Source organism: Rhinoderma darwinii, chromosome 8 (genome assembly GCF_050947455.1).
Source record: "Rhinoderma darwinii isolate aRhiDar2 chromosome 8, aRhiDar2.hap1, whole genome shotgun sequence".
Lineage (NCBI taxonomy): Eukaryota > Metazoa > Chordata > Amphibia > Anura > Rhinodermatidae > Rhinoderma > Rhinoderma darwinii.
In genome coordinates this window covers 9344845-9368569 of record NC_134694.1, presented here as the reverse complement: position 1 = coordinate 9368569, position 23725 = coordinate 9344845, and the positions used below count along the sequence as shown (strand labels likewise).

At 46.3% G+C, this 23725-nt stretch overlaps 3 protein-coding genes across 5 annotated transcripts; 1 reads left to right on the top strand and 2 right to left on the bottom strand.

The window, feature by feature from the left end:
* Positions 1-2362: 2362 nt before the first annotated feature.
* Positions 2363-10667, bottom strand: LOC142659156 (rho guanine nucleotide exchange factor 3-like). 2 transcript variants are annotated; one of them, XM_075834975.1, is made up of 12 exons: positions 10351-10667; positions 10138-10189; positions 9196-9249; positions 6298-6408; positions 5649-5810; positions 5480-5542; positions 4604-4700; positions 4299-4375; positions 3956-4213; positions 3696-3866; positions 3241-3430; positions 2363-3069 (listed from the first exon to the last, which is right to left on the bottom strand). In XM_075834975.1, exons 1-12 carry the CDS (start codon positions 10416-10418, stop codon positions 2831-2833), a joined length of 1542 nt encoding a protein of 513 aa, XP_075691090.1. In that variant the 5' UTR covers positions 10419-10667; the 3' UTR covers positions 2363-2830. The 2 variants fall into 2 exon arrangements, with proteins under 2 accessions (XP_075691090.1, XP_075691089.1); XM_075834974.1 differs by having other exon boundaries at positions 10138-10426.
* A 1776-nt stretch (positions 10668-12443) lies between these two features.
* Positions 12444-16897, bottom strand: VMA22 (vacuolar ATPase assembly factor VMA22). Of its 2 annotated transcripts, XM_075834971.1 has the most exons (6): positions 16873-16897; positions 16221-16366; positions 15806-15909; positions 14964-15079; positions 12880-13041; positions 12444-12804 (listed from the first exon to the last, which is right to left on the bottom strand). In XM_075834971.1, exons 1-6 carry the CDS (start codon positions 16880-16882, stop codon positions 12692-12694), a joined length of 651 nt encoding a protein of 216 aa, XP_075691086.1. In that variant the 5' UTR covers positions 16883-16897; the 3' UTR covers positions 12444-12691. The 2 variants fall into 2 exon arrangements, with proteins under 2 accessions (XP_075691086.1, XP_075691088.1); XM_075834973.1 differs by lacking the exon at positions 16873-16897 and having other exon boundaries at positions 14964-15076; positions 16221-16303.
* A 54-nt stretch (positions 16898-16951) lies between these two features.
* IMP4 (IMP U3 small nucleolar ribonucleoprotein 4) lies at positions 16952-23714 on the top strand. The gene is made up of 9 exons (XM_075834970.1): positions 16952-17060; positions 19282-19390; positions 19469-19552; positions 19900-20009; positions 20246-20378; positions 21710-21864; positions 21946-22040; positions 22122-22195; positions 23544-23714. The coding sequence occupies exons 1-9, from the start codon at positions 17058-17060 to the stop codon at positions 23654-23656; spliced, it is 876 nt and encodes a 291-aa protein (XP_075691085.1). The 5' UTR covers positions 16952-17057; the 3' UTR covers positions 23657-23714.
* The last annotated feature ends 11 nt before the right edge of the window (positions 23715-23725 follow it).

Here is a 23725-nt window from a genome sequence, read left to right as displayed (position 1 = left end):
GTACGCAGCGTGTGGATGAGCACTCCTCTGCTACTGTATTATGCTGCAGATTTTTTGCAACGAAGTACATTGCAGAAAATCCGCAGTATTTACGCCACGTGTGGACTTACTGTGTCAGAAGAGCTGCTGGCTTCCAATCCAGTCCAGTCCCTGTCCCGGTTCCAGCACAGAGGTCCAGGCTGTAGAAAATGGCAGTGGGCACAGAGAACGCCCTACGCCGCGTTATGAATTGGGACTTGACTCCTCTCCTTACGCAGCTACGCGCTATTACGTGGAGGAGATCAGTAGAAGAAGAGGGGGTAGGTAGGGAGGCTCTGCAGATAGCAGAAGTTTACGAGCGGGGGGGCGGGCATTGGCCGGGCCCCCATGACAGGGGGTGGGGGCCCGGTTGGTGCACGACGCCCCCCTCTTGGAAACTTCTGTTATCTACAGCCCAGAGGTGGAGAGGCTGGTGGGCCCCCTCCTTAATTTAATTTGGTCCGGGCCCCTGACACCAGTACCCCTAGTACTGCCCTGATGGCATGAGCCATCTAAAGATCGCACGGTAAAGTCTCTTAGGGTATTTAACAAAATAAAGTTAAAAAAAATTTAATAAATTAAATAAAAATAAAAAGTAAAAAAAAGTATTTAAGCCAAAGGGTGAACGCTGTTGGGGAAAAAAATCTCAAAGCCAGAATTGCTGTTTTTTTAGTCTCCCCACTTCCCTTTAAAATATTTTGCAAAAAGTGAATAAAAAGTGCTTTATACCCCAAAATGATACCAACAAAATCTACAGCTCGCCTTGCCACAAACAAATCCTCACATCACTCCATGAAAAGAGAATTAAATAATTATGGCTCTCAGAACGTGGCGATGCAACATTTTATTGTCTTAAAATGTTTTTATTTTGTAAAACTAGTAAAACATTAAAAATAAACTATATCAATTTGGTATCGCCGCATTCATACTGACCCTCAGAATAAAGTTAATATGTAATTTCCCAGTGTATACCGTAAAAACGAAGTCCAAAACGAAGATGAAATTGCTGGTTTTTTTATCAATTCCATTCCGTCAAATAATTATTTATTAAGTGTTCCAAGGGGTTAAATATTATCGTCAATGAAGATATACATTAGAAATGTAATAAGGGTCACATCAGGAGAGCTGGGATGTCACTCATGTCAAGGTCCCTTTAAGAGAGTTAGCCATGTCTGCACTCATCTCTTCATTGGTATCAGTATTGGGGGGCCCCTTCATTCAGGAGCCCAGCCCCTTTTCCACAGAGATGCTGTTTATCCCAGGGATGTATAATATGCATCATCCATCATAAGGAAGCTGAAGATTTGTCTTTTGATTGTATCCCTAAGTACAGCTGCTTCCTGAAACTGCACATAGGGGGCGCTATTCTATCTCCTTGAGATGGTGATCATAAAGTCTTGATCTGTTAGGCTGGGTTCACACGTGGCGGAATTTCACTTGAATTCCGCTGCGGACACTCCGCAGCGTTAATCCGCAGCGGAGCCGTTTCTCCATTGACTTCCACTTCTATTTAGAAGTGTTCGTTTAGACGAGGCGTAAAATTCCGCTGCGGAGCATAGGCTGCGGAGCGGAATTTGGTGTCCGCAGCATGCAATGGATGTTGCGGAGCAGTGGCGGACTGGTTGCGAACTCATGGCGGAATTTCTCCATTGACTTCAATGGAGATTCTAAATTCTGCAATGAAGCCCGCAGCTGTCATGCACATGTTATGTGTGCTGCGGATGCGTCTTGCTTTTTTGACATGACATTTCTTCATTCTGGCTGGACCTATGTATTTCTAGGTCTACAGCCAGACTGAGGAAGTCAATGGGACTCCCGTAATTACGGGAGCGTTGCTAGGAGACGTCAGTAAATAGTCACTGTCCAGGGTGCTGAAAGAGTTAAGCGATCGGCAGTAACTGTTTCTGCACCCTGGACAGTGACTACCGATCCCAATATACAGCAACCTGTAAAAAAATAGAAGTTCATACTTACCGAGAACTCCCTGCTTCTGTCTCCAGTCCGGCTTCCCAGGATGACGTTTCAGTCTAAATGACGGCTGCAGCCAATCACAGGCCAAGCACAGGCTGCAGCGGTCACATGGACTGCCGCGTCATCCAGGGAGGTCGGGCTGGATGCCGAAAGAGGGACGCGTCACCAAGACAACGGCCGGTAAGTATGAAATTTGTTTACTTTCACTAGGGAAAGTGCTGGCCCTTCTTTCTATCCTGCACTGATACAGAGAAGGGAAGCACTTTTCCCGCAGTCCGCAGCAGCTAGTCCGCATCAATTTACTGCACATTTTGGGCAGATCCGCCCCAGAATCTGCAACGCAGATTCTGTGCGGCATTGATGCGGACAGTTGCGGAGGAAATCCGCCACGTGGGGCCATGCCCTTAGTCTCCATTCATTCATTCTACTCAGGAGAGGATGAGGATTGTGTTTTTGAGGAGCATTATAACCTCAACACACCTTGGATAATGTGAATCTATCAGGTGGCAATTTCCGTCAGATGAAGATCAGGCCATTATAAACCCCAATTCTGCAAGACAGAAGACCCGCGCCGTTGTAGACCAAGACCAACATGTTTATATAATATAAATTTCATTTTCAAAAATCATTCATAACACTTCAAATGACCTTCAACATCTACTTTCTATATAGTCCATGTAAAAAAATACAGTGAAGTACTCGTAGATCTATTTACAACAAGGTAAAGGAGGAGAGGTGTAGAGGAATGGGGGACATTACTTAGAATATCGGAGTGCGCCAAGTCCTGATGGGGTGACTTATTGCATAGACATTATAATTGTTCCTTGTCTCACAGGGTCCTCTATCCATCCTCCATCTTGTCACAGTCTTCATGGCAGTTCAGGCTCAGGTCTGAGAGGTTGATAAGGGTACAAGGGGTTTCCGGAGACGTGGCAGGGCCAGCATTCTGCTCCCTACTTGCCACCATAGCATGTCGGATGCAGCTGACCCACTGCTGCTTGTTAAAGGAATCATTGGCTTGCAAGGTGTGAGCTTGTCCCCTGGAGCGATCTTGGAAACTCACACGGAAAAAGTTTTTGGCTGTAGAAAAAAAAAAATAATAATAATACAACAACTGGCACGCAAAACCAAAAAACGTTAGAAGATCCAATCAAGCAGGACAACCGATGGAGAGGTTCATTGTAGTTCTAATTCATCGTTAAAGAAAAACTCCCCAAAAACAAAAATACAATGACTACCGCCATCAGGTACCTCGTTCATTGGCCGCAGTGAATGCCCCTCGTATGGAACCTCCCACCCGCACCTCTCCATCCACAAGATCTTCTAGGACAAGTTCGGGCAGCGGGATGGGTTGACGGTAAACTTGGAACTGTAGCTGATCATTGTGCGTCACAAGACGTGTGAGGACGAGGATAGTCTCAAACAAGAAGACATGGAGCCTCTAGAGGGTACGAAAGAAAAAGATGTCATCCATAAATCATACAATTCAAAATGTCACTAGAATTTGTCTTGAAGAAGTTCCCTAAACAGGAACGGTTGTCATCTTGACCAATGCGTCTACCAACTATTAAAGCCAACTTATATTAAACCCATGATAACTCAACCCAATGGTCTGATCTCAAGTCAACTTAGTCCAGAGATTCAAAAAGTTTGAAGTCCAAAGTTTTCTCTGTGAAGCCTCCGGAGGTTGTTGATGGATCACTCACTTGGCCTTTGTTGTTCTTCAGCTCTCCATGACAAAGCAGGAGCCGGGAGCGAGACACCTCTTCTTCATTCTGGTTTTCGTACAGATAACACAGTCTCTTTCTATAATATTCACACTCGGCTTCCCCGGCTTTGCCGTTTATCATACTAATAATGGCCTGGATGACGGAAACCTAGACAAAGTAGACAGATGAATATGAACTTTCATCTCCTGAAGAACATCATTAGATATGTCCCTCAAGATACAACAGATCCCACTCACCGCCTGGCTCAGGGCGCCATGGTCGGGGTGTTCTGGCGCCGTGTTCTTCAGCAGTTCTTTCAGCAGTAGTGGATACTTTACCAGTCGGCTTCGGGGCAAGTCAAGGAAACTCCACACATCGAGTTTTCGACTGAAAGCAGATTCTTGGCAAAGCTGAAGAAAATTGTGCACGGCCGGATTACGTCTCTTATGGTCCAGCAGAGCTTTGGCAGCTACTTGGTTACAGCAATATGCTTTGTAGGCGTGAAGACATGGAAGCTGTACAGAGTGGAAATATATATCACTAACAGCGGTAAAATAAAAATGGTGGTTCACGCATCCCGAGAACGCAAGATAGACTCACCCAATCCAACATGGTGGGTCCCATCTGGTCTACAGTACCATCTTCATGTCGTAACTTTACCAGTCGGTCAAAGAGGTCTAAAAGTCATTTTACAATAAGTAGTCAGAGGCAGTGGTGGGTGAGGGTCATTTTGAGGGGCTCATTATTCACCACAGAATACATTCAAAAAAGATGAGTAAGGGGAAGGTTACAGGAGTCAACATGGTCCTTCAAAAGTAAAGGTTCAAGGTTGGATCTTATCTAATATCTATATCAGGCATTGTGAGAGAGGCCACCCCAGACCACCGGACGACCTCAACACTGACCTTGGTGTAACGGAGGAAGTGTGTCCAGGATCCCGAAGATCTGGTTTAGTTCATCCTGAGTCATTATGGGCAGTTTTAACATTGGTTCATAGTAATTCTAAAAAATACAGGAGAGGATCAGTTCACGGCCATGAAAGGGTGGCGAGGCAAGAAGCAAAAGAAGAGGCCTTCACGTGAAGCAGCTTCTATACTGGTCACGGCACCAGTACCATAAAGAACATTGTACACAGTGGACTTGTTAAGGCCCCATCACTTTTCATTTTTGCCTACGTTGAGCGTATACGGCGGATAAAACTCCTGATGTATAAGTTAGATATAGGCTGTGACAATGGCATCCGTCACCTACAGCCAATCATATCATACGTTAAACAGATACATCATGAAAAGCTATTGAAATGTCCATGCCTGCGATATATACCATACAGTGTCATACGCCATGCATAGGCTCCCACGTTAATAACGTATACCGAACAGTATATACAATTTAGCAGAATCCAGTTGTATGGAGTAGCATAGTCTTCTACACTATTCCATACAAAAAAAAATAAAGTATATCAACTTATACCAGCCCGATGGAGGCCAAAAAGACACTATTTTGGCCTGCATCGGACTAATGGAGCCTTATGGAGACATTTAGCGTGCAGGTCGAGCGCTTTCCTCCTTGTACTCCATACCAGTCAGTGCAATACCAAACACAAACTGTGGACAAAGGTGGCGCTGTTTCTGGAAAAAGGAAGACCCTTTTTTCTAATCTCAAATAACACCTTTAAATTTTAGCATCTGTTGAGGTCAATTTATGGGAATGTTGTGATAAATTTGGCTCTGCTACATCATGGATGACGTGTAGTGCATCTACAAGTTCTACACTTACGTTACCTTCTTGACCAAGGTCAGATCTTCAACAAGCATACGCTCCCCCTGCATCAACTCGAAGATGACCTGCAGAACATTGTACGAGACCGATATATAATATATGACATGTAGATATATAAAGAGAAGACTGAACTATATAATAGGGGAATACATCTCATTGCAGATTCCACACCTCTTGCCTCTTAATCTCCCGGGCAGACAGTTCCTCCCCCGCGCTGTCGAATGTTTCGCTCCACAATTTGCTGCTTCTCTTCTTTGCAGAGCCGCTATCTCGGCCGCGTGTCCGCGGAGAGAAGCTGAACAGGCGGTTTTCATTCCGGCAGCCTATGGAGCGCTGTACAAGTGGAAGAGATTAGCCATAGAGATCAACCGAGAATTGTAAATGTCAATCCCCCATAAGAATCCTGCTCTGCCCCCCATAACAAGACCATTAGATGCTGGATATGGCCAATATATTCAAAACAGGAGGCTAAATTATGACATGAAAAAACTTTCGTTGGTATACAATTAAAGGGTTAAATATAATATTTATACTATATACTTTTCTCTCGTATATAGGATGAAATTGTAGAGGAATCATTGCGGGGGAATGAAGACCCTGAGGTTAGATTGTCAGAACAAGTGACAACCACTTTATTCGAGGAAGCAATGTGCCCAGAGCAGTTGTCACGTCGCTCCCCCGGTTCTCTTGACACAAAATATTTGGCAGGGGGCGCTAATGAGAAGGGAAGAAAGCTCCGCCCGGTGCAGAGAAAAAAACAACCGTTCTGCCTGCTTAAGAATGCAAAAAAGAAATAATATTTAGCAAAATCCTCCATTACCTGAATAGACAGGCTCAGCTTCTTCAATGGGGTGACTTTCGCTTGTTGGGGGGCGCTGGTTGCGGACAAAGTCTTGGTGACAGGTTTAACCCTCTTGTTGCTGGGCTCCTGCTGTAGTATGAAGCGCATTGGTTATTGCTTCCTATAGACAAATGCAAACGTTGTAACAGACCCCTCCCCCGAATATCACGTGTCGTTATTATTAGTGGTGTCTTATGCGGCAGAGGGGTCACTGCAAGTTTATATTCCTCCTGCAGACTGCGGCCATTCCACAGCGGTGCAGGGAAAAACCCTACAGGGTAATAGTGAAGTCGCTGCGCAGGTTGTAGTACTGCCACGCTTTTACTGCTACTCGTGTGCAATGCCGTTAAATGTTTTTGTTTTTTTTAGTCCCGCCTCTAACCCCATCAAATCCCTGTCCATACCCTTGAGTCCCCTTTTCACCCCCACACAGTAATAGGGCCCTGCTTTGTATACCAAACAGTAATAGGGCTCCTTTGTGCCCCACACACTTTCATAGTGCCCTCTTTGTATGGCACACATTAATAGTGATAATACCTCCTTAGTGGCCCACACACAGTATGATGCCGCCATAGTGCCCCCACACAGTATAATTCCCCCACAGTGCCCCCACACAGTATAATTCCCCCAGTGCCCCCACACAGTATAAGGCCCCCATAGTGCCCCCACACAGTATGATGCCCCATAGTGCCCCCCGCACAGTATGATGCCCCCCCACACAGTATGATGCTGCCATCGTGCCCCCAGACAGTATGACGCCCCCATAGTGCCCCCCGCACAGTATGATGCTTTCATAGTGCCCCCCGTACAGTATGATGCCCCCCAGACAGTATGACGCCCCCATAGTGCCCCCCGCACAGTATGATGCTCCCATAGTGCCCCTCACACAGTATGATGCCCCCATAGTGCCCCCACACAGTATGATGCTTCCATTGTGCCCCCACACATTATGATGCCGCCATAGTGCCCCTACATAGTATGATGCCACCACAGGTCCCCACAGCAGTATATTACCCATAATGCCCCACACAGTATGATGCCCCAGAATGCCCCTACACAATATCATGTTCCATTGTGCCCCTTACTCACTTTTCATGCCCCTATATTGCCGCCTACACAGTATGATGCCCCCATAGTGCTGCCAACAAAGTATAGTACCTCCTCACAGTATAATGAACCCTCTGAGCCCTCAACACGGTATAATGCCCCCCACACACAGTATAATGCCTCCGACACACAGTATAATGCCTCCATACTGCCCCACACACACAGTATAATGCCCCATAGTGCCTCCACACAGTATAATGCCCCCATAGTGCCCCACACACACAGTATAATGCTCCATAATGCCCCCCACACAGTATAATGCCTCCATAATGCCCCCACACACACAGTATAATCCCCACATAGTGCCACACACACACACACACACACACACACACAGTATAATGCCCCCATAGTGCATCCCGACATAGTATAGTGCACCTAAAAAAAAACAAAATAAATAGTTACCTAGCCCCCTCCCACGATAAATGGAGCAGATCACTCTGCAGGTCTCCTTAAGTCTATGGCACAGTGGAGGCAGACGTGATGGCATCAATGCATCGTGCCTGCCTGCGCCAAGTTGCCAAGGGCATAGATACTGAATGGATGGTGGAGCAGGGAGCTGATAGGCTCCTGCTCCACCATTGTATTCAACTGTATCTGCATCCTAAGGATAGACGTCCTGGGATAGCGGGACATCACCCGGAATCCAGGACTGTCCCGCGGAATCCGGGAAGGTGGGGAGTCATGGTGATTGTGATTGGTCAAAGCTCCACATTTAGACCCGTTCAGATTCATTCACTGCTAAGTAAAATTTCTGGATAAATGGCTGAAACAGAAACAATAGATAATATATTGTAATGTAACTATAAAACGGGGACAGACACTTCCACCATTTTAGCCGTTTACTGCCGCGGAGGGGATAAGGCGGTGGTCTCCAACCTGTGGCCCATGAGCTGTTGCAAAACTACAAATCCCAGCATTCTTTGCCAGTCACTGTCAGTACATATTGAGAGTTGTAGTTTTGTAACAGCTCATTAGCCACAGGTTGGCGACTATCGGTGTAGGGCATAACTGACTAACATATTAGTTACACCAGTCACGTGCGGTAAATATACGGTTCACCTGGATCAGTCTGTTCTGTGCACCAGGTATAATGGAGATTCTGTAATAATTCGCAGTCACTGGGTTCTTGCTCTCGTAACATTGTGGAGGAGGATGTGGTTTTTAAATGTCCTACAATTACCGAAAGTAATTCTACAGGAAGTCCCAGCGTGAGGCGAGAAACTCATGTTACACTTCAGCCGAATCCTTTCAGATAGGCCGCAGATCACACACAATTTATTACACCCAACCTGAGGGAATGTCTGTAAAGATGGACGGCACCTTCATGCAACTTTAACCTAGTGGGTCGCTCAATCATTTTTGTAACATCTACTAAATACAATGCTGCCACTTCTAGCTCTCCTCAACCACCAGAGGGCGCACTGTATCCACGGTTCTATGTAATTTCTATGGAGAAATGGAAGATATGAGGCAACCAGACAACACTGATGCCGCTTATCTCAAACAAAGGCACAGACAGGTAAAAATACAACCGATCTGAACCCTGTTACCCCCAATAGGAGACACGTGGGGGGCAGTCTGGCTGTCCCCGGACATATTGGATCGACAACAGAACAGAATTGCATCTTGTCTGATATGACTGAGCTCTCAAGTAAAGGAAGACTGAGGCCGTCATAATATCCATCCTTGTATCCTACATGTCCAAACGAATGAAAGGGAAGGGGGGGATTTGTAAACTACTTTAACCCTAATACCCCGGGCACTCACCTTTTCCTCTGTTACCTGTGCTGGAGCCCGATCACCTCGATTCCTTCTCTTCAGCTGAAAGAGAAAAATAGAGAATGGGTAACTTTTTTTGTTTTTACAGCATCACACATGATAGGATTAGATACACAGATCAGCAGAGAGCATCACACATGATAGGATTAGATACACAGCTCAGTAGAGAGCATCACACATGATAGGATTAGATACACAGCTCAGCAGAGAGCATCACACATGATAGGATTAGATACACAGCTCAGCAGAGAGCATCACACATGATAGGATTAGATACACAGCTCAGCAGAGAGCATCACACATGATAGGATTAGATACACAGCTCAGCAGAGAGCATCACACATGATAGGATTAGATACACAGCTCAGCAGAGAGTGTCACACATGATAGGATTAGATACACAGCTCAGCAGAGAGCATCACACATGACAGGATTAGATACACAGCTCAGCAGAGAGCATCACACAAGATAGGATTAGATACACAGCTCAGCAGACTGTATCACACATGATAGGATTAGATATAGCGGTTTAGCAGTCTGTATCACACATGATAGGATTAGATACACATACTGAGAAGACAGTACCTAAAATAGGCTAAAATACACAGCAGACAGCATCACACATGCTTAGATTCACCGACTCAGTAGACAGTATCACACATAAGATTAGATACACAAGTTCAGCAGACAGCATCACGATAGGCTTAGATACACCAGCTCGGCAGACAGTATCACACGAGAGGCTTAGATACACCAGCTCAGCAGACGGTATCACACAAGAGGCTTAGATACACCGGCTCAGTAGACATCATCACACATGATAGGATTAGATACACAGCTCAGCAGACAGCATCACACATGATAGGATTAGATACATCGGATCTACAGCCTGCAGATCTTGAACGTTATTTCACTACAAAACGCACTCACCCCTGAGCCCTCAGACCCGTTGGTGTAGGAACGTTCTCTCTGCACAGGAGCCCTGTATGAGGAAGGAAAAGTGTTACTGAAAAACTGAACCTGCATTGCAACACTACAGTCACCACAACCTGCAGAGATGGGACGACACATTCTCATTGAATCCGGACAGGACTTCTGAATACCACGTCGCTGATATAACGGGAAGCCCTAATCCTGTCCTACCAGGCGTCACCCTCATCCATGTTTTCAGTTTTTCCGGTCACGTCCATGGTCATTGCATTGGGTCCCATCAAGGATGGTGGAGGCGGCTGGTTGTCATGGTAATTGCTGCTCCATCGTCTCTTCTGAGCCTCTTCTCCAGTAATTCTGAAGCTGCTTTACTGACATTTCCGTCCCTGACCGCATCTTCCTGTCATAGTGGCTGTCAGTGTGGTCGGCCTGAAGACATCACTTCCCGTCACAGCAGCTGTCACCCTCGGGCGTGTGGGCGGCTCAGACACTTCCTGACTGAAGTTACATCTCATCGTCTCCAGTCTAGTATCACGGACAGGACCTCTCTGGACACTTCATGCGATATCAATTCTCTAGAAACCCACGCCATCAATGTCGCCAGCGCCGCGGGACCAACTGACGGAAATCATTTATAAAGACGGATAATATCCAGCTTAGAACATGGTCAAAACCCACAACCATAGGACCTGGACGCAGCAAGATTCATCCCTAATCCTCCATCAAGTGCACCAAAACTAAAGTCCATCTTTCATGTGGTAAAAATAGAATCTATTGTTCCCTGTTATCAGCCATTTCAGGCAGGGCGGAGGCAGACTAATCTTCTACAATGGTTTGTACACATTATATCTGTACTGCGCTCAACGCATAACCCATGCGGATGCATAGGCCCCTTTATTTAACCGGCAATTGAGAAGAGGGCGTCTTTTTGGCTTACGCTGGGACGTTATGCATCGGTATACTTTTTTTTTTTCCTGCTTTATATAATAGACTACACAGAGGGATACAGTAACCAAATGCATACCACGCGGCATGCCACTGTGCGCTTACGTCACAGCGTTCCATACACGTCAGGATTCCCTAATGTATACCACTGACTGAAGGCTTATGCGTTATGTGAACGGAGCCTAGCCCACCAACTTGTAAGGACTTTCCGATTTTTTATACAGCTTAATCATTGCCAATTAAGAATTTGTTAAATATACTTTGTATTCCAATTCCTCCTCATTTTTAAGGTCTCTGCTTGCGGTCAGTGAATAGGAAAAATTATTAGCAGTGTACTCCCTGCAGTATGTGAGTATACTCGCTAATATACATTCCGGTCCCCCATCACGCCGATTCTGAGATTTACATAGATTTTAAGAACGCCGGCTGGGGACCGGAATTCTGGTTGCACATTCGTCTTTAGTGACGATACGACTCTTCGTCATGTGACCGGCCCCGCTGTAATGTAATCGCTGCACTACTGCTTGTACATAGAGTACAGCGGGGCCGGTCACATGACGTAGATTTGTATCGTCATCAAAGATGACTGTGCAACTAGACCTTCTCAGAATCAGCTTGTCGGGTACACTGCTAATAATATTCGGCCCCCACAGAACCCCTTTAAAACGTCCCACAGCTGAGTGTTTGCTCCAGTTTATCGAATCTAGACAGTACAGTGTCACTTCGGTCCTGACAAAGCGATGCGGCTCAGTTCACTCTGTCAGGACTCTCACAGTGACTTCTGCTTGGGGGTCTGTGACTGGCAATATTCTAGGGGCACTGTATGGGGCTGTACTTGAGCCGCATCCTAATACCAGGGTAAGAAATCCTACAATATAGCGCACAAATAATACCACCGCCATATAGGGCCCAGAAACCCCCCCCCCCCACCACCCACCGCACAATACTCAATAATACCAGAAAATATCAATAAATTCACCCCTTTATTATTGTATTTCGTACCCGTTGAGCTCTGATCTTGAACAAGAAGATCATGAAAATATAAGAAACAACACAGAAATCACCAAGTTGAACGTGTAAGGGTATGTGCACACACACTAATTACGTCCGTGATTGACGGACGTATTTCGGCCGCAAGTAGTGGACCGAACACAGTGCAGGGAGCCGGGCTCCTAGCATCATACTTATGTACGATGCTAGGAGTCCCTGCCTCGCTGCAGTACAACTGTCCCGTACTGTAATCATGTTTTCAGTACGGGACAGTTGTCCTGCAGCGAGGCAGGGACTCCTAGCATCGTACATAAGTATGATGCTAGGAGCCCGGCTCCCTGCACTGTGTTCGGTCCGGGACTTGCGGCCGAAATACGTCCGTCAATTACGGACGTAATTAGTGTGTGTGCACATACCCTAATATACATATCATAGGTATCTCCAGGTATATACACATATGCTATACACAGTCATTATAAAGAGAACGGACAAATATATTAAGCTCCGAGGACATTGGTGGATGATAAGCAGTGCAGTTCCAGCATTGTAGTCTAATGCCCCCTACTGGTAGGTCTAATTCCTGGTCCTAGATCAATATTTTTGGGAAAAAACGTGACTTTCAGCCAGATTGAACTTGCTCCCGTTTCTTCTGGGCAAGTAAAGTCCGGTATTGCTTGCGGGTGTTTTCAATGCTGCTCTGTAGAGAGGCCACGTCAGCGGCAATGAGAAGTCCTGGAGAAAAGAAACCAGATTATAAATGCTTGCCAGGGACAGAATGGGGAACAGTCGCACCGTCCATTGATGCACCTTGCCCGAAGTTACTCTGTGCTTGCCGTAAACTCTGAGGGACCAAAATGCCAAACCAGCGCAGGGGGTCATTAGTCAATGGCGATTTTGGCTTCTCATTTTCTTCTGTTGTAGCGGGTTTAGGTGCATCGATGACGCCTCTGTGACCCCGATGCCTCAGCACTAGAAGAAAATAAAATGAAATACAAAAACATTTACACGACTGACGTCTAACCAGCATCATCTTCAAATACCCGACCTCACCCTTGTGTCTGATCTTCACTCTTCCTGCCCCAGTACTAGAATCTTCTGTTATTTAAAGGGCTATTCCCGCAGGCCGACACACACACAGCATTACTTATTATAATCTAGTAGGAAGAAATGTATTCACCTTTCCCTCTTCAGCCCTTTGTTTGTGTTCTCCCAGAATTCCATGCACCGTAAATGAGACCGGTTCATCCTGAGCCTCCTGGTTCAGGGATATGATGTTAGAGGTGCTAGAACTACTGTGACACAGGGAGGAAGAATCTGATTCCACATAATGTGTGTATACCCGTGTACTTACCCTAGGAGTGATTCTACAGGGTGGGCCATTTATATGGATACACCTAAATAAAATGGGAATGGTTGGTGATATTAACTTCCTGTTTGTGGCACATTAGTATATGGGAGGGGGGAAACTTTTCAAGCTGGGTGTTGACCATGGCGGCCATTTTGCATCCAACTTTAGGTTTTTCAATGGGAAGAGGGTCATGTGACACATCAAACTTATCGAGAATTTCACAAGAAAAACAATGGTGTGCTTGGTTTTAATGTTACTTTATTCTTTCATGAGTTATTTACAAGTTATGGGTGTCAGGTCCGAGCATTCCTAGATAAACGGTTTCCTGGAAAGTGGATTGGTCGTCGTGGGCCAGTTGAATGGCCCCCTAGGTCTCCCGATCTGAGCCCCTTAGACTTTTATCTTTGGGGTCATCTGAAGGCAATTGTCTATGCTGTGAAGATACGAGATGTGCAGCAACTGAAACTACGGATACTGGAAGCCTGTGCTAGCATTTCTTCTGCGGTGTTGCTATCAGTGTGTGAAGAGTGGGAGAAGAGGGTTGCATTGACAATCCAACACAATGGGCAGCACTTTGAACACATTTTATAAGTGGTCAGAAACTTGTAAATAACTCATGAAAGAATAAAGTAACGTTAAAACAAAGCACACCATTGTTTTTCTTGTGAAATTCTCGATAAGTTTGTTGTGTCACATGACCCTCTTCCCATTGAAAAAACTAAAGTTGGATACAAAATGGCCGCCATGGTCAACACCCAGCTTGAAAAGTTTCCCCCCTCCCATATACTAATGTGCCACAAACAGGAAGTTAATATCACCAACCATTCCCATTTTATTTAGGTGTATCCATATAAATGGCCCACCCTGTATTTAGATGTGCCTCCTAAAAATCTGTGTTAGGGTTTATTCCCATCTTGCCTGGGGTTTTTTGGGCGCAATTTTTTCAAAAACGGCTGCGTTTTTTTTCTTTACAAATTCGTAGCATGTGATAGTCCGAACACTATTCATGCCATAGACATTTACAGCATATCAGACATGGCATAAATGTCTAATTGGCATCGTTTGATTATTGGGACCTCCACGACTGCCAAAACGGGCAGTCGCGGCAACGGAGAGGCGGAGAATCCATCACTTTTGTCACGTATATAGATGGAGACTGATGGAAAACAGATGATCGCAAGCGGTTGGATGGTGTCAGAATTAATTCTATCGTTGATTAATGGAGGAATTTGCGCTAATGGCGACATTGCGGTGTAATATGCCGTCAGCTGAGCACATTTGCTTTAAAGGGTTAAAAACAAAACATGGCTGCTTTTTTCCAAAAACAGCGCCACACCGTCCACAAGTTATGTGTGGTATTGCAGCTCAGCCCCATTTACGTCAATGGAGCGGAGCTGCAATACCAGACAAAACCTGTAAAGAGGCGTTAATGGACAATGAAGGACATATTCCAGTAGGTTAGTGTGACCGCGGCTGCTTGTTCACCCTCTTCCCTCAGCATTGAGCAGTTCACATCTAACAGACGGGATATAACTGGACCCACCTTGATCTGCAGCTCCGATATTCTCCACCTCCCGCAGCTTCTCTTCCGTCACTTTGTCTTGCTTCCCTGGCTCAGCATGTTCTGCAGTGAATGTCGTCCCCCCGTCCTCCGCACTGCTGGATGTAGACGGTGAATAAACATGGAGGGATTATTGCCTGCTCTTACACCACGGCATTGCGTCTGCTGTATATGTGGGTGTGAGGTATGTGATGGGATTGTAAAAGTCGGTGCAGCAATATAGAGCAAAAACATTTAAGAAATAAAGCTTCTGAAATTGGATTGAAAAGTTGGGTGTCAGGGCATGCTGGGAGTTGTAGTTTCGTATCAGGTGGAGGACCACAATATTAGAGATTAGACGTCAATTAAATGTGGTTAAACCCACATATCACATTAATGGGATTCTAAAAACTGCTGATAGCGCTTAATAGAGGAGGAGGGCATTGTAACGGGAGCGGTCGTGTAGAGAAATCAACGGGTAATACCCCCGGTGCCACTCTGCTCCGAGTGATGGATCTATTGTCCTGACCGCTATAGCCGTCACTTAGAGCAGGGGGGGGGGGCAGCATTCAGCGAGAACATTAGGGAGCCGCCGTCGTGGCACTTGTGATCACGGCACCAGTGGCATTAAACGTTAATTTCTCAGTCATGCAAGATTGTTACTCTCCCCCTCCTCTATATTGCGCGGTCTGAAGCTCAATACTGCCGACAGATTCCCTTTAACAGGGGTCAGGGGAGCTGAGATATAAGGCGCTGTTTGCGGGGTCCTCACACTGTAGAGCTGCCCCTGTTGCCGCTATGACTATATAGAGCAGATGATAGAATAAGAAAACTACAGTCCTCACCTGTCCCGGACTAATACAGAAGGCGTCATCTCCGGCTTATACTGCATGGTGGACACAGACTTATTCCCCATAGAATATCGAGACTGAGAGAGGCACAGCCATCCCTGAAAATGACACAGATCAGTTATATACACAGCCCGGTTACATACAGTGCGGGGGCAGGGCACTTTATGTGGCCCAGAATGCATTGTGGTGGAGCGTCTCTTGTCTGGTATAAAGCGGTTAGCCATTATATATACATATCTATAAGGAGAGTAATCAGATGAGCTGCAATCTCCAAGCAGCCAATCACAGTGCAGCTTTCATTTTTCCAGCACATTTCTAAAAAAGGAAGCTGAGCTCTGATTGGTTGCTATGGGTAACGAGGCCAGTGCTTCGGTCAGACCGTTTTGATCCCTCTGCACAGATCACCGACCTTCTCAATGAGTCCGTTCAGACATTGTCTCTTCTCCTTCAGAGCTTCCAGGTCATCCATAAGTCGCAGGAGAAGATGATCCAGACGCTGATTCAGGTCCTCAAGAGTCTCATCTACAGGCGGCGCCATGTTTATGGTTGGGGAACCTGATAAGAGTAGGAAAAACTGATGTTACTGCCTGTCTGATGAGGACGATCACGAGTAATCCATCATTATACAAGAACAACGCTGAGCTGATGTATCCCAGCCTAACATGTGTGATACCGTCTTCTGAGCAAGTGTATCTAAGCCAATCATTTGTGATACTGTCTAATGAGCAAATGTATCTAAGCATCATGAGCGCTACTATCTGCTGACCTGATATATCTAGGCCTAACACGAGTGATACTTTCTGCTGAGATTAAGTATCTAAGCGTAACATGAGTGATACTGTACTCTGAGCAAGTGTATCTAAGCCAATCATTCGTGATACTGTCTAATGAACTGGTGTATCTAAGCCTATCCTGTGTGATACGGTCTCTGCTGAGCTGGTATCTACTGATCCGATGTATCTAAGACTCTGATGTGTGATGAGCAGGTGTATCACGTTTCTGAAAACTACAATGACACTAAATAATACAAGTCCTAGAAGTACCCGCTACCCCAAGCTCACCTTCTGACATTTACTTCTCACATGACCTGACCAATGCGGAAGTTGTCGGTGTCTTGTACGTCACTTCCGGTGGTGCGGCCGGTGAGCGCCATGTTTACTGAGGGCAGTTGATCTCTGGCTGGGGATTGGCCGGCCGGTGGAGAAGTTGTAGTGATCATTTCCACGTGTGAGACCCGGCCGCGACCATGGTGAGTAGAGAGCTATGAAATAACATGTATACAGTATATAGTGCGACTGCCCTGTGTATCCTAACGATACATTCATAGACTCCTGTTATACAGATGTAGCAGAGCTAAATGTGCCACTTAAAGGGGTTGTTTATTTTGGACAACTCCCTTTCACGCATTATATCCGCCACTTTATTCTATGGGCTGACCCAGTAGGTGACCACGGTCGTCCACAGAGTGCGAGCTGCTCTTCATAGCGGCTATAGATGACCCCTTTACATTGGGTGTGAGGTTTTGTCAGAGGCTCCTTACTATTTCATTGGGATTCCATAATAATCTTTCCATCAGGTCTAATAGCATCTCCACTATTGTCATACACATCAGACGAAACTGGTTGATTTCTGATCGCTGTCGATATGTGTATTGGAGCCACTCAACTACTCCAGCGGCAGATGGCAGGGAAAAGAAGGATCATGTCAGATTTTATGTTTGTTTTGTTCCCACGGGAGATCTTCCGCTGCCAGAGGAGTCTGGAGCGGGGGGACGGAGGAGTCTGGAGCGGGGGGACGGAGGAGTCTGGAGCGGGGGGACGGAGGAGTCTGGAGCGGGGGGACGGAGGAGTCTGGAGCGGGGGGACGGAGGAGTCTGGAGCGGGGGGACGGAGGAGTCTGGAGCGGGGCGGACGGAAGAGTCTGGAGCGGGGCGGACGGAAGAGTCTGGAGCGGGGCGGACGGAAAAGTCTGGGATGGGGCGGACGGAGCGGGGGCCTGGGATGGGGCGGACGGAGCGGGGGCCTGGGATGGGGCGGACGGAGCGGGGGCCTGGGATGGGGCGGACGGAGCGGGGCCCTGGGATGGGGCGGACGGAGCGGGGCCCTGGGATGGGGCGGACGGAGCGGGGCCCTGGGATGGGGCGGACGGAGCGGGGCCCTGGGATGGGGCGGACGGAGCGGGGCCCTGGGATGGGGCGGACGGAGCGGGGCCCTGGGATGGGGCGGACGGAGCGGGGCCCTGGGATGGGGCGGACGGAGGGGGGCCCTGGGATGGGGCGGACGGAGGGGGGCCCTGGGATGGGGCGGACGGTGTCTGGTAGCAGTTTATTCCCCTCTCCTCGTTGAATTATACATGCACGATTTGCCAAGGCCGGTGTAATGAATGTTAAAGGGAACAAGTCACTAGGTTTGAAGCCGCTAAACCCCCCAGCATGTCGGTATACATCTGGGTTTATTGGTCCAAACCTGCCCACGCCAAAACTATTAAAATAATAGTTACTAAAATATTGTACAAATTACTGCGATTAGCCCGGCGCATTGGGCACATGAAGCCGAGGACAGTACACTGCACATGCGCTCAATGCTGCCGGCCTCCTCGTACGTTATTTTACTAAGGCCCCACGCACACGACTGTAAAAAATCTCTAATTGCGGACCGTAATACTGTCCGCAATTATGGACCCATTCAGTTCTCTTGGCCGCGAACACCTTTCCGTATCACTACGGATAGGTGTCCGTGCCGTAGAACTGTGCCGGGAATTACAGAGCATGTCCTATTTTTCATATTTTACGGGCCGTGCTCCCATACTTTGTATGGGAAAAAGGGCCAAAAATGTGGGCTGCGGTCGGCCGTGTTCATGAGGCATGACTGATGCCTAAACGTCTGGTTTTGGCGCGGTCAGGTTTGGACCAGTAAACCCAGATGTATAATGACGTGCCGGTGGTTACGTGGCTCCCCTATGTGTATGTCCAGCCTACAATTAAATAAATGTCTATATTCCGCTCGTGTCCTGCACCGCTGCTCCCTGCCAGGCCTTTCTGATGACACTATGGACAAAACGTCACGGCGGCCTAACGTGATTGGATGGCATGACCACATATCCAAGTCTATACTGGGGACTGGCACTGCTGGGCAAGATTTTAGCATATTATTTATTTAATGTTGTCCAGTTCTAGAACAATTTTCTGACTTTTGATGACTCCCTTTAAAATAATGTAGTTTGTGTCAGAAGATAGGTTAGTGCGTCCTGTGTTGGAGAATACAGCTACACTAGTATTACACGCGCTAATGTGACCACATCAAATTGAGTTGTGTCCAAAACCTCAGCTCTGCTACATCTGTATACTAGGTGGCTGTGCCTACGTGGGTGGACTATATTGGGCGACTCATTTAATGGACACACTACATTGCATGTTGCATCTAGTTTTGGGGATACGAGGGGTTCTCTGTCTAATCCTCCACCATCTGTAGCTGCGCAGGGAGGCTCGTCTACGGAGGGAATACCTCTACAGGAAAGCCCAAGAGGCCAAACAGCACAGTATAGAAGACAAGAAGCAGCAATTAAAGCGAGCGCTCGAAGGTTAGTGCCGCCATGATAAATGCCAGATCACAGCGAACATTCAGGACCCAGATACTGACCGTCTCTCTATGTCTACAGAAAACCGTCTCATCCCCGCAGAGATCCGCAGAGACGCCCTCACTCTACAGAAGCAGCTCGAGTTTGATGATGAGGGTGGTGAAGGTAAGAACCACTAAACTAGGGGCAGGGTCATCTGTTGTGGGACTACAACACCCAGCAACTACTCCCACAGGAGTGTAGTGACAGACATGGAATGCCCATGTTTAATCTAGCCATGTGTATGGAACTTACCATTGTGCATGTATTTTTTTTATAGCGCTGAAACTACAACTCCCAGCATAGCTTGACAGCCAAAGGCTCTATTATTCCACCCAAAGACCGTTAGGGCATGCTGGGAATTGTAGTTTTACAACAGCTGCAGTGGCGACGATTGCTGACCCCTGATTTAGAGTATGTTCACAGCAATATCCCGTATATTTATGTCGAATTATTCAATTGATTCCTCACAGGAGTGTCCTCGCATATGGATGATGAGTATAAGTGGTCTGGCGTTGAAGATCCAAAGGTCATGATCACAACATCGAGGGACCCAAGTTCTCGACTTAAAATGTTTGTGAAGGTAAAAAAAAAAAATGAGTGCGTGGTTACAACTCCCAGTATGCCCTGACGGCCTGTGCGACGTCCCTATTACAAGGCTAAACTCAGAATGGGAAGTGTTGTCATGGGGACACGAGTAGAGCAGCTAAAGGCCCTGTCATTTCGGTCAATAAGTAAAAATCCACAGGGCCTTTTATAAAACTGGATCTTTTTAGGCTGTAGCTTTTTGCGTAATATCGCATTCTTGTCTTTCTTTAGGAGTTAAAGTTGGTGTTCCCCAATGCTCAGCGCATGAACAGAGGAAAACATGAGATAGGAGCGCTGGTCCAGGCCTGCCGAGCCAATGATGTCACTGACCTTGTCATCGTCCATGAGCACAGAGGCATGCCGGGTTGGTAGAATGTTCCCTCTAAATCCTCAGTTATCCTTATAATATATATAATGTATACGTGAGATATCAGTCTCACGTATGGATGTTAATGTCTCTGGAGATATGTCCCCTATATTAGTGATGATGGGAATCATCGTGATCTAGCTGTCGTCCTATTGCTTTACTCAACGTTGCACAGAACTGAGAGGGATCACGTTTGTTTTCCTGCTCCTGTGACTCCTTGGACACCCCCTTTTAGCTATGAAGAGCATCTCCTTCTCTGGAGGACCCAGCACATCTGTGCTCACACTCACAGCCCATTGATTTCCATGAAATCTGTGTAATTCTTCATTTCCTCTGCGGTGGCGCTGTAGCAAAATTTAACATTTGTTAGGTTCTCCCACAGATTACCGCTGAGGGTCCCAGAAGCCACACTCTATGATCAGTATATTGTCAGGTGACCCTTCTAACAAAAAGGGAATGTTCAAATCAGACACCCCTTTAATTATTTATGGTCATTATGTTCTGGTCAGCATCAGGCAGTTGGATCCATTTTTATCCTTTTAAATAAGCGGTGCCAACGGGTTGTTGGGGGCAATTGATATCCGCAGGTCGACATTTTGCGGACTAGGATCTGATGTGTGTGGGCAGCTGCAATTGTAAACGTATTCTGATGACTCTTTCACTTTGATATCTTGCATCTCGTTGAACATGACCAGATTGCAGTGTAATATGTTATTTATCTTCCCTTGGAAATGTATACAGATGCAGCAGAGCGGCGTTTGTAAAATATGACATATATTACAATGTGTTAGACTGCAGGGTTTTCCAGCTTCTGACAACTGATGACCTATCCACCGGATAGGTCATCAGTACATGATCTGCGGGGATCCGACACCCGGGCCCCGCACAGATCAGCTGGTCCGGTGCCTCCATATATTGAACGTACAAGCCGGAAGCAGTTGGCTCCGACTACGGAATAGCGGCCGAGCTGCAGTGTTCAAGTGAATAGGAGTCGACCTGCAGTTCTGCAGCATGGCCACTATGCTATGTACGGAGCCAACTGCTTTTGGGCTTTGTACATAGCATTATGTGTTATAACATTTGTTGCCCACAGGCCAGCGGAGCGGCTTATCGCTGCGGGGTCCAGGTGTTGGACCCGCACCAATGACCTATCCGGTGGATAGGTCATCCGTTGTCAGAAGGTGGGCAAACCCTTTAAGCTAAGAGTTATCACAATCCGTTAATGATACAACCACAAAAAGTTAAATGACAACTTCAGCTCTGCTATATCTGTATGTATTATACGACAGATAATCAGCATGTTGGTGCTTTTCATTTGCTTTTTCCAGATGGGCTGATCGTTTGCCATCTTCCTTTTGGGCCTACTGCATATTTCACCCTTTGTAATGTAGTTATGAGACACGATATTCCAGACCTGGGCACCATGTCGGAGGCTTATCCACACCTCATCTTACACAACTTCACATCCAGGCTTGGAAAGAGGGTAAGGCTGGCATTGTAGGCTGCCACCTACATTAGATATGCCTCTTTACATGAATTGTAACGCTTGTTTTACTGCCCCCAGGTGTCCGATATCATGAAGTATTTATTTCCTGTGCCCAAGGATGAGAGCAGGCGAGTGATAACTTTTGCAAATCAAGATGACTACATTTCATTTAGGTATGTTTTATGTGTTGGGCAGCACCAAGGACGTTCTGTGCCCGTGTTCATCTGACTAACTTATCTTTTTATTAACTACAGGCACCACGTTTACAAGAAGACAGATTATCGCAATATTGAGCTGTCTGAAGTTGGACCGCGGTTTGAGATGAAATGTGAGTAATAAGGAGGAGCAAAATGAAAAATGTTGTGAAAATGAAATGCTCTGTTCTAGGATGACGGATATTCACACCGTACATTTATGTACAGCAGTAATGGAGTAATATAGACCAGTGGTCTGCAACCCATGGCCAACGGCTGGGAGTCCATTTTTAGGGATGTCACGATACCAGAATTTGGACTTCGATACGGATACTTCGTGTAGTATTGCGATTTCGATACCAAAACGATACTTTGCCAACAGTAATAAAAAAAAAAAGTTCTTCCATTTTCTGATGTGAAGCGCGAGGTGTGATGACGTTTGAATGTGCCTCACGTTAATAGTAATTAACCCCATCATGTTTCTCAGTCATAATGGGTTAATGTGTGAGGTACATGATTAAATTCATCACACCTCGTGCCTTACATTAATAAGTGAAAAACGTTTTTATTTTATTTTTTTACAGCGTACACATCATAAATGACGAAAAACATTGATGTGCAGGTTATTACGGCCGCGCCAATAATGAATGTGTGTATATTTTATGTATTGAGACTTATTTTAATGGTGTATGTGTATTTTTTTAAAATTTAATATTACTTTGTGTTTTTACTTTATTTTTAAACTTTAATGTACTGTCATATATCTATATACGGATAGTACACAGGCAGTTGTTAGGACATACCTCATTATGCCCTAACAGGAGATATGGTAAGACAGCCCTGGGGTCCTTCAATGGACCCTGGGCCGTCTGGCCATATATGGTACGTCCCCTGGATCGCGTCACATTAGTGTAGCGCTGGCCGCATCACATCATGCTGACGACGTGCACTTGTCAGGACTCAGCAGGGCAATGACTATTATTACATCCGCAGTCCCGCTCTCATACATTCCTGTGTTACTATACTGAGCTGTGCGGTCGCACAGCTAAGTATCGAAATACATGGACTAATGGTATCGAACCGTTTGGGGATGCAAAGTATCGAAGTTCCGATGCATCGTGCATCCCTATCCATTTTACAACAGCTGGAAAGCCACGGTATAGACCAACCACAGCCTTATCCCTGCCCATGCTAATAACTCTATGGCCTGAAGAAGTTTTGATATCTGCTGAGTTGTCAGGTCAGGAGACATCATTGGTGGCAGTCAGTGAGCTGGGACCCCCGTCATCTGTTAGAATGAAGTTTCCCGTGTGCTCCCATTCATTTCAATGGTAGTGATCTCAATATACGGTAGCTCAGAGGCTTGGAAGGTGATCAGATGTCTGCGCTCTCGATTACTGGCTTCTAGATGCGTTCTCCGATGCAGTTGCGTATATCAAGCGTCAATGCTGCTAACTGATAATTGGTTGTTAATCTTTGCAGTGTATATGATTAAACTGGGCACCTTGGAAAATGAGAACACAGCAGAGGTGGAGTGGCGCTGGCATCCATATACTAACACAGCCAAGAAGAGGAAGTACCTCAGCATTGAATAGTATTTCTGTGCATTTGTATGTTCAGTGTAAATAAAGATCTTTTATAGAACCAGGTAAAGTGACACCTCA